General features: G+C 55.0%; 1 protein-coding gene across 3 annotated transcripts in view; it reads right to left on the reverse strand.

Annotated features, from left to right (window-relative positions):
• Nucleotides 1-1797: 1797 nt before the first annotated feature.
• The window catches only part of LOC138157115 (nuclear receptor corepressor 2-like), a 219162-nt gene continuing 210092 nt past the window's right edge, over nucleotides 1798-10867 (reverse strand). For 2 of the 3 annotated variants that reach the window (XM_069082716.1, XM_069082639.1), the window contains exons 13-14: nucleotides 7034-7088; nucleotides 1800-4125 (exon numbers count right to left, since the gene is read on the reverse strand). In XM_069082716.1, the coding sequence (XP_068938817.1) occupies nucleotides 3703-4125; nucleotides 7034-7088 (478 nt within the window). In that variant the 3' untranslated portion in view covers nucleotides 1800-3702. Of the gene's footprint in view, nucleotides 4126-7033; nucleotides 7089-10867 lie in introns of all 3 variants that reach the window. The other variant, XM_069082791.1, reaches the window with a different exon arrangement.

Consider the following 10867-nt stretch of genomic DNA (forward strand, 5'->3'; position numbering starts at 1 on the left):
TTTGAACTCAGGTCCTCCTGACCCCAGGACCAGTGTTCTACTCACTGTGCCACCTGGCCACCCCAAGGTCAGGAATAATTTTCTGATTAGGAGAGTCATATCAAAATGGCCCAGGTTGCCCTAGGAGGCAGAGAGCTTCCCAGCAGGCCTTCAAGAAAAGTCTAGGTGACCCATTCCCAGGGATGTGATAAGAGGGATCCCTGGTTATTGGTACGGTTGGACTAGAAGATCCTCAAGGCGGCCCCTGGGCCCCAGTGATGAACAGGGAGTGGAAAAGGACCTGAGTGGGCCTCAAGGCTCCAGCTAGGAGGAGCAGGCATGGTTTGGTCCAGTGGTTTTCTCCTTTGTATCCCCAAAAGCTTAGTACAGACCTTGGCATGCTCTAAATGCCTAATAAATGCTTGAGAACTGATTGGCAACACTGTGCCCACATTTTAAAGATGAGGAACCGAGGATCAATGCAGGAGGCTAAGTGGCTTGTCCCAGAGTGCTCCATCCTTGGGGGTTCTGTGCCCCCCCATCTTCCCTCCACCCACATGAATCTGTAAAAGGGGAGACGAGGGTGAGGAGACACGGGGTGGGGGGGGGGGAGAACATCGTGGGAGGCCAGCTCTCCAGCACTCGCCACCTAATCAGAAACACACTGAGGAGCCATGACCCGCCCGCAAGCGAGGACCCCCTGCCATGGCCCTTGCCTCCCCAGCTAATGGAACAAAGGCTGCCAAGTCCTCCCTTCCTTCTAATGGCAAGCGGGGCTCATTTTTCGCTGCTGGAAGGCATCGGACAATAAGAAACTAGATTAATGGCTGCAAAGTGTAGGCCATTAGGCTTTACAAAGACTTAATTCTTTAATCTGACTTCACAGGAGCACAGCTGACTCATATTTTAAATCACGGAGACCCGATTCCCCCACATGGGGTCACTGCAATAGTGATGTGGTCTCCCCTTCTTCCAATCTCGGTTTCTTTTCTGTCCCCCCAGGCTGGTCGGACATGGAGGTGGGAGAGCAGGGAGGGCCAGGAGGAGGGGTCACCACAGTGGACAGAGGCTTAGACTCGGGAGTCAGGAAGACCAGGGTCCAAATCCTGTCTCATATACTTACTATCACCCTGGGCAAGTCACTTATTTCTTTGTGCCTCAATTTCCCCACCTGTAAAATGAGGGGTTAAAACACAGTCCACCCTGGCCTCTAAGGGTCCCCAAGATCTAGTCAAAGATCCCCCAGATAAGCTTCTCTGGATGACTCCAAGCAAACCGCACCAAGTCCCCCACCCACATTTTCTCCTCTGTAAAAGGACAGGGGCGGCCCTGAAGAGGACCCTTCCAGCTCCAAGGCTAGGATTCTAAGAATGTGAACTTTCTGTGTGTCTCAAGTACAGAGCACAAGTGCATAACACACAGCACGCACCATCATGAAAATACTCCTTCCCTTCTCTTCCTCTGGCACTTAACGGGCTAAATTAATGCTTGTGCCTGACTGCCAGGCTGAAATTCAATAGCACCAGGGTTGGGGACAAGAAGGGTCTTTCTGAGTCAGGGTCCTCATTTTTTTCATGGCATGGAGGGAGGGAAGGAAGGGAGGGAGGGAGGAAGAGAGGGAGGGAGGGAAGGAAGGGGGGAACAATGGAGGGAGGGAAAGAGGGAAGGAAGGAGGGAAGGGAGGAAGGAAGGGAGGGAGGGAGGGAGAAAGCATTTCCAAGCATAGTCAATGGAGATCCAGATCCCCCCACTCCCTAAGAGGTCCCTGGTTATCCAAAGCCATTTCCCCTTGGCATTCTGAACAGCTTCATAATTCTCTTCTAGCCCATAGTGGCAGCTCCCTACTTCTATCTGGCCCGGGTGGGCATCACAGTGAGTCTGCTGGTTCAGCACACACTACCATGGGAGGGGAGAGGGCTGGAGCTGCCCAGGAGCCTGCTGGGGTCCAGAAGAAGCTGCCAGCTGGAGTGGGAGCTGTGAGCCCCGTCTCTGGCACCTGCTGACCATGACACCCTAGCAAGGTCACTTAACTGCTCCTTGGCCTGGACAACTCAAGACTGCTGAGTTACTGAAGAACTACCCATCTGCACTGCAGAAGGGGGGGCGTCCATACTGAGAGTTCCCTTAGCTGCTGAAATCACCACTAGGCCAAAAACATGCCAAGCAGACCCTATGTGTGCGCCATAGAGTACTGGCTTATCTCACAAATCCAACACGAGGGGCATGGGTTCCAGTCCTGCCTCTGCGGCTGACCACCTGTGTGACCCTGGGCAGGCTACTGAACCTCTGGGCTTCAGTCTCCTCCTCCGCCACCTAGCTCGGGGGCCCCCAGCGGCTCTTGGGTCCTGGACCCTTGGGTAGCGACTCTAAGGAAGCCGATGAGCCCCTTTTCAGAATTATGTTTTGAACTGAATAAAATAAAATACAAAAAATGACAAAAGAAACCAAATTCTACAGAAATACAGTGATCACAGTATTTCTTAAAAAGAAAAAAAACCAAGTTTACAGGCTGTAAATTAAGGCCCCTAAGGCCAGCGGAAAGGGAGCAGCACCTAGAGAATCCCCTTCTTCTCTGGTGTCCCCAGCCCAGTGAGTGACATGGGAGCCTGGGCGGGGGCCGAGCGTCCTGCTATATCTGCCACACTCCCAGTCACAGACCAGAAGAATGAGGCCCCTGCCCCGCATCAGACCCACACAAAGGGCTTAATGGCTGTCTGCTCTTCACTGATGTGGGCCAGACCCTCCCTGCCCTCAAGAAGCTTACTGTCGCCCCACTATGTACACAAGGACATTGACACAAAGCATATACATGATAATAACTTGGTGGTCCAGGGCACTCAAGAGGTGCCTAATAAATGCTTACTGATAGGGAAGCTGGGCAGGGAGGAGCATCCCAGGTACAGAGGGACCGTCAAGAACAGAGCGGTGAGCAAGCCTGTGCTGCGGGACCCAGAGAGAGCGTCACCGATGCCGCTGGGGAGGCTGAGGCCACGCGGACAGTGACGCAGAGGGTAGATCTGAACCCAGGACCTCAATGCTTTTTCCTCATAGACAATCAAACTGAAAAGGGAGGCAGGAGCTGGTCAAAGCCTCCAGGAGGGAGGCCAGAGGACACGGGGCTATCTCCATTTGGCATCAACAGGACTCCCTCCTACAGAACCTCAGCATCTCCCCCTACAGAACCCTGGCTCCCTCCAGTGAGACAGGCCCAGTCTCTGCTACTAGACCTGCCTGCTAGGGACTGGGTAGGAGTCCAGCTTTGCAGTTGGTCTGACCAGGCTGCACACACCTCTGGGTGGGGGACCCCAAGGAAGACAAAGAATTCCTTTCATTTCCTGCCAATCCTGGAATGGTGACTGACCCTCAGAGGAGGTGAACCCAGACAAATAGATCTCTGGACCTGTAGGGAAGGAAAATTATTCCAACCCCATTCGATGCCGCAGCCAACAAAGTCCCCTGTCATCTGACCACAGAGCTTTGCTTCAACGGGCCTCAAACCAAGATCCTTCTCTCTCCTCAAATGGGGAGGGTTCACGTCTGGACTGCTCGACTGGGAACCTGCCAGGTGACCATGTGGACAGCCTTCCCCCCCAGAGTCCAGGACGGAGCAGACGGCCACCAGAGGGTTAAAGGACTCCCACCACTTTTTTAGGGAGAGAAGTCGCTGGACAAGGAGGCAGTGAAGGAACTGCTGTCATCCCCAGAATGAACTTATGCAGCTCTTTACAAACAGGATCTCATTTGAGCTGCCCTACAACAGGAGGATGTGGATGTTGCTATTATCCCCATTTTACAGTGAAGAAACAGAGGCTGACATGGCCACTGAGGGGAGGTCCCCAGAGAAAACCTTTCGAGGTGAGAACCAAGGGGACAGAGGCAGAGAGGGCGATCAAGGCCCCCGGCCAGAGCCGCTCCATCGCCCCAGGCCTGCAGAAGGAGGGCTGAGGGAGGCTGGATTGGGGGACAGGGCAAGGAGGGAAGGCGTCCCCTAGTAACTGGCCTCTGGGGAAGGGGCACAGGGGAACATGACCACAGGGCATCGCCTACCTGGCTCTTCCCACGACGTCGGTAGCTGCGTCTCACCAGACTCTTGTAGTTCTCATTCTTCTTGGTTAGGTAGTAGTAGAGGACGCACTCGGCCACAGTCTGCACAAGAGAGAGAGGGGCCATTCATCTCTGTGTCCTTGTGTCTCCGAGCCCAGCTCTGGGGAGTCCCTTCGTGCCCACACCCCAATCTCAGAGGCTTTCTCTAATTTCACATGAGCATAACCAAATATAGACCCCCCAAAGCCCCTGATGGGCGGGGATTCTGTAACCTGCACTGAGAGATGGGGGTTTGGGGGAGGGGGCTTATTGAGGCCAAACCTAGCAGTCAGGATGCCCCCTTCCAAAAAAAAACACCCCCAACCTCCCTTAGAAGCCTCTAATAGCTCTATTTTCCATGAATTCTGCTAAGCCCTTCAGGACCCATTTATAATTTCAGCCTGGATCTCCTCCCGGGGTAAGGAATTCCATTAACTTTGCTCCCCACTGTGGAAAGTAATAATTCTTTTATCACCAAATAATATTCCTTTATGGCCAAGCTCTGACGCTGTGCCTTTCAATCTTCGTGGGGAGCCCCCTCCTCCAAGTAGGTCGAGATTTGAAAAACAAGCCCCAGCTCACTCTTAGCAGCGTTCTCTCAGAGCAAATGCCCTCCTAGGCCTTAGCTTTCAAGAGGTTATTTACCCAGCAGACTGGCAGCTCCCTGAGGGCAGGGGCCCCAAGCTGGGCCTTAGGAGGGGCTTTGTTGGCACTGGTTGAACAGAATTGTCCCTCGGTTCTGCTCAATCAGCTGGCCCACCCTGAAGCTGACCCCCCAAAATGTTAACCTTGTGACAACTGGATTGTCCCCTGTACCAGGACAGCACTTATCAATCAGCTGTGCACTGGCTGGGGCCCATTTTGTGTATGTTTATTATATTACCCTCAGAGTCCCCGACGCAGAGCCAGAGGGGATGCTGGAGACCACCAGGAAGTTAAGGCAGCCCCGCATAAGACTGGAGGCCCCTTGGGGGCAGGCATTTCTAGCCCTGCTCCAGGGCCTGGCCCAAAGCAGGGGCTTGACTGGTTTGCTTGGGAAAAGGGCAGCAGCCTGGCAGCTGGCCCCAGTGGTGGGGAGGCAAAGACCACAGGCCTTTAATTATGTACGCTCTAACTCATCTTCAATCCATGTTTAGGGCCAGGAGAAGGTCTGGTTCTGTGACTTCATCAGAGTAAGTAGATTCTGATGGGGAACTCCTTCCACCAAGCCCTGGGGGAGAGGCCAAAGGCAGGCCTTGCCCTCAAGAAGCAGTTAATCAGACAGCTCTGGGTCAGGACAGGCTTCCTGTAAAGGCAGGGTCAGCTAAGACTTAATTCAGGCATGGGGGACCAGCCAGTACAAATGCCTGGAGTCTGGAGATGCAGTTTTTGGTCCAGGAGCAGCCAGGAGGCCATGGGGCTTCCAGCAGACCTGAAAGGTGGATGGGGCTCTGAACACCAGAAAGCAGACTTGGTATTTGAACAGACTTATTCTGACTGGTGATAGCCTGGGAGAGCTCCCCAGGAGCACTAAGGTTAGGCCACCTGCTCAGAGACAGAATTCGAACCCAGACCCTGCCTCCCTCCTCTACACCACACTACCTCTCACTGACTTAGCTATACTAGCACTGCCATGGATGGAAGCTGACTATCTCCACTTGTTTTCTCTTTCTTGTGGTTTTTCCCTTTTGTTCTATTTCTTCTTTCACAACATGACTAATGTGGAAATATGTTTGTGTGATTGCACAGATATAACCTACATCAGCCTGCTTGCTGTCTTGGGGAGGGAGGGGAGGTGGAGGGGGAAACATCTAAAACTCAAAATCTTACAAGCATGAATTTAAAATACTATTTGCTAAAACTAAAGAAATTAGTACCGCCAATAACCCCTGTATTGCTGTGTGTCTGTGGTGGGTACGTGAATGCACGTTGTGTGTGTGTCTGTGGTGGGTGGGTGAATGCATGTTGTGTGTGTGTCTATGTGTGTTTGTGGTGGGTGGGTGAATGCACGTTGTGTGTGTGTCTGTGGTGGGTGGGTGAATGCACATTGTGTGTGTGTCTATGTGTGTTTGTGGTGGGTGGGTGAATGCACGTTGTGTGTGTGTCTGTGGTAGGTGGGTGAATGCACATTGTGTGTGTGTCTATGTGTGTTTGTGGGGAGTGGGTGAATGCACGTTGTGTGAGTGTCTCTGTGTGTTTGTGGGGGGGCGGGTGAATGCATGTTGTGTGTGTCTGTGGGGGGTGGGTGAATGCACATTGTGTGTGTGTCTCTGTGTGTCTGTGGGGGTAGGTGAATGCACGCTGCGTGTATGTGTCTCTGTAAGTGGGCACGCTCTGGCCTGAGCTTTTGCAGGGTCAGTCAGGAGGAGGGGGCTTGGTCCTGGCCCTCTGAGTTGAGCAGCCTCAGAGGGAGGCCGGCTTCCTCCCCAGGGGCCCTGTGGCTCACCTGCCCCCGCTGACATCAGAAGCCGCTGGCTCTGGCTAGGGGACCTCCCCCTCCCTTGGGGGCTCAGGAATCAAGGATGTCCCCATGTCCCCCAGGGGTTTGCATGAGAGAGGTAGCCTGGGGCAGCAGGACATAAGAGTGGCGAACCTAGAGTCCAGGAGACTGGAATTCAAATCTGGCCTCAGCACTTACTCGTGTGTGACCCTAGACAAGTCACTGAATGACTTCCTGCCTCAATCACAACAGGGATAATGAAAGCCTGGCTCCACAGTGCTCATGGTGAGGACCAGTGAGGTCCGTCACCTGCATGAAGCTCATGGCAAACACAGAGCAGGCTAGAAATGCCAGGTGTCACTCTCAAACAGTGCCAGCTGGCTGGGCAGCTGGGGCCCTGGGTGGGGCTGTTGCCTCCTTCACCCCGGAGCAAGGAAAGAATGGAAATCATCCTAAGGAGAGGCAAAGGGGAGGCCTCTCCAGGTAAGAGCCAGGGTGAGAGGGCGGGAGGGCACAGAGCTGGGGCAGGGGTGCTGAGGAGGGGCCCCTCACCTTTCTCTCGAGGAATGAAGCGATAAGGCCGAAGTTCTTGGGGTGCTGCATGAACCTAGGAGAGAGGACAGACAGAGTGAGACAGAGGGGGGGTGGCAGCGGCCTTGCTGCCTAGCGCCCACAGCTGGACGGCCTTGTCTCCCGCATCCCTCTGGGCTCCTGGCAGTTAAGCCCAGGGGGTTTGGGCGTGGGCAGGGCTGGCTGGGGGTGGGGGCCAGCAAGAAAGGGTGTTCCTTCCAATGACTCACCGCCTCTTCAGCTGGTTCAAAAAAATAATATTTGTTTGTCCTGCTAGAACAGCTTCCAGGAAAGATGAGAGGCTTGTTTTTTTTTTTTTAGCCAATCTGGTCTTTTTTTCCCCCTTTTGCACTTTATTTCTGCTGCTGCTGCTGTTGATCTGGGGAAGCTTGGGGAAAGGGAGGAGAGAGGCCTGAACTCCAGCCCCACCTCCAAGGGAGGCACCTGACCCTGCTGGGGAGGGGTGTGGGCCAGCCGGGCAGCCAGGGGCCACAGGAGGACCGAGAGAAGAAGGTCCCGATCCCTGGGGCCCAGACGAGGAGGAGCAATGGTCTGGCCTGGCCACAGTCTCTCCCACTGCTCCAAAGGAAACAGAGGTGGGACACGTCTTGTGTGCCACAGACGAGGTGGGAGCAGGGAGACAAGGGAGGAGAGGCAGGGGGCTCCCTGAGAGGCACAGAGGATCGCTAGGCCCTGCAGAGGGGCTGGGGCTGAGACAGAAGGAAGACGATGCTCCAGATCTCCACCAGGGGTGGGTGAGCTGGGGAAGGCGGGGGAGCAGGTCTGTCCAAGAGGCTGCACTCCAGCCGGGCACTGTCCAGCTCTCCCCTGCACACTCTCTACCTCCTGGATGTCCTAGTCACTCAAGTCAATCTGGAGCGGCTTGGGAGGGGCCAGGGAAAGGTGGCCGCCCCAGCCCAGATACCCACAAAGCCTTTCCTGGCTCCCCGCACTGATAGTGATGCTGAGCCGGGAATGATGTCCTTCTGGCTACTTTACTCCACTTACACACAGACCTCTCCCAGTGCACCCCTGGTGCAGACCAAGCTTTCTGAGACCCAAGGCTGCTCCTCTCTGTACAGCCCCTGATCAGGGGGTATCAAAAGGAAACTCTCCCCTCTACTTGGAGAGATCCCCCCAACTCTTCTGCAGTTTTAGTCTTAGCTTGGGTCCTGGGATGGTCAGAGACTTACCCGGGGCCTCATGGCCAGCAGTAAGTGAAAGGTGGGACCCTCTCCACTTGGCCATCCTGCCTCTCATTCACGTGACCAGGTCTTTAATAAATACTTGTTGACATACAATGGTTGCACTAGGGTCTAGGTACCTGAACTTCCCCAGGCTCTCCTAGCTCCCACCTGTGACCCCACTAAGGGAATTATACCCCATACTCCTGTTCAACCCTGAAGCTAGAAATCTCCCCCATCATCTCAGGGATCTTCCTCCTCCTGGGTAAGGACCCGGCTCTGGCTTTGGTCCCCCCTCTGCTCCAATCCCAGCTGGATAAGCACAGGATGCACCTGAATCCCCACAGACTGGCCAATGTGCACAGGCAGCTGCCAAGCCTCAGCCTTCCTTGCTCCCTCCTGTGCTCCCTTCCCAGAATCCGACCTCACTAGCTCTGTCCGGTCCCTCCTAGCTTCTTCAAGCCCTCTCTCCTCTGCTTCTGCCCATCACTCTGCCACTGTCCCTCCCTCACCATCTCTGGCTTCTCTCTGTCTCTCTCCTCTATCTCCCCCCATATCTCTCTTTCTGCCTCCATTTTCTTCTTCCTCTTCCTCTCATCTTCCCCCTTTTCTCCCTTCTCTGCCCCTCTCCCATTCTCGCACTTGAGGCTGAGCAGCTGTCCCACACATTGCCCATGGCCAGCCTGAGGGCCCCTGTCTACCTCCATGCAAGGGCCTTTGCCAGAGCCAGGGTAGCAAGCTTAGTGCTGCGGCCAGTCTGTCCAGGCCCATTCCCTGAAGGCAGCGGGAACAATCTCAGGTCACTGGCCCTCTCCTAGGAGAGGGAGAAATGGCCACACACACCTCCTCACAGCAGGAGCCCCCGCCCCTCTCAACCCTCCAAGGCCAAGTCGCCCCCTCTCCCAATTCCTCATGACTGCTCCTCCCAAACGAGCCTGGACCTAACTACCTCGTGTGGCTGCAGGCCTTCACTTTGTATCTGTGCCATCAGTAACTCACACAGGCACCCTCTTGAACAAATGAATGAATGGAAGCTCCTTCAAGGCAAGGATGGCTCCATTCTTTGCACTTGTACCCCCAGCACTTAGGGCCTGACACAGAGTAGGGGCTTAATATACCTGACTGACTGAAGTTAGGAATGAGAACCCGTCCGCTTGTCCTTGATGCTTGTGACCAAGGTCAGATCTCCCCTCACTGCCTGACTGGGCACCCAGACACACACCAGAGGGGCCGCACCCAGACACACACCAGAGGGGCCCCATGATGTGGTGGATGTCGTAATACAGCAGTAAGAGCCCCAACTTCAGAGTCAGAAGACCCAGGTTCAAATCCCACCCCAGAAGCCTTGAATGATGGTGGGGAAGGTGCCTGACTCAGTTTCCCATCCACAAAATGAGGTTGGCCTTACTGGCCCCTGAGGCTCCTTCTAGCTCTAGGGAGGCTGAGTAGGGAGTCACGGAGACCCTGGTCCTGCCTCTCTCCCAGCTGTGTGACTTTGGGCAGGTCACTTAACCCCTCAGAGGCTGAAGAGAGCTAACAAGGGGCCCTTCAAGGACCAGATGGCATCCTCTATGCCAGCCTGGAAGTGCGTCACCACTGTCGGCACTCTCATTATCCGTATTACTACTGCTGCTGCCACGCTCCAGGCCACGGTCCAAAGGGAAGCATGTAAATTTCCAGGGATACTGACTGGCCAGGGCAACTCCCAGAAATGCCCATTGGGCTCTGCTCAGAGCAAGGCCTGGCTCAAGGCTTACTGAACAACCAGGGAGGAAATCTGAAACCACAGGAACAAGCCCTTTCTTTCTAATGGGAATCTGGAGGACTGGGGGAGGGAGGGAGGTGAAATACAGCCACCACCAAGCCCATTTAGATGCAGAAAAACGCATCCCCAGCCAGGCTTGCTCTGAAATGAGATCTTCTCAATACGGCAATGGCAGACATCCAGGGCGCCGCGTCCCCTCCTCCCCGCTACCTGCCACATGTGAGAAGTGGAGGAAGCCAGGCAGTGAGCCAGACACAGGAAGTGACTTGGCCTCAGGTCACACAGGCCAGAAATGCCAGGAACAGGATTTGAATCCGGGTCCCTTGACTTGATCTTGAGTTTTCCATCTCTGTCCCTCTATTTCCCAGGCAAGGCAATTCTTTCCTGGCTCCCTGCTGAGCTCACAGCCCACTCCCCACAGGGGCTCCTCCAAACCCTTTCTCCCCAGCCCCCTCCTCCTCTGGCACCCCCTGACGCCTCCCTCCCACCCAATTGCTCCTTCTGACCAAGGCCCAAGGGACATCCACTGTGGCCATGTTCTCCCCTCTCTGCCTCCTTGGGCATCCCCACGTGGGCTCACCATCCTGCAGTCCCTCCCTGCTGGGCACCCACAAACACACCTGCCTCTCTCCCACCCTCTGCAAAGCCCCACTTCACCTCCCGGCCCTGCTTGTTGTAGCTGAGCTCCTAAAGAAAGCCATCTACACTGGTGCCCACACTTCCCTTAACCCTCTGCATTCTGGCTATCAACCTCATCCAACCAAAACTGGTCTCCAACAGGGCCACGGGTGGCCTCTCCTCAGCCCTCCTCTCTGCAGGTCCCCTCCCCGGCAGACCCTCCTCTCTGCAGGCCCCCTCCCCGGCAGA

Source organism: Petaurus breviceps, unplaced genomic scaffold (assembly GCF_028583685.1).
Source record: "Petaurus breviceps papuanus isolate PSGF00001 unplaced genomic scaffold, PetGlider_PUasm1.0 101, whole genome shotgun sequence".
NCBI lineage: Eukaryota > Metazoa > Chordata > Mammalia > Diprotodontia > Petauridae > Petaurus > Petaurus breviceps.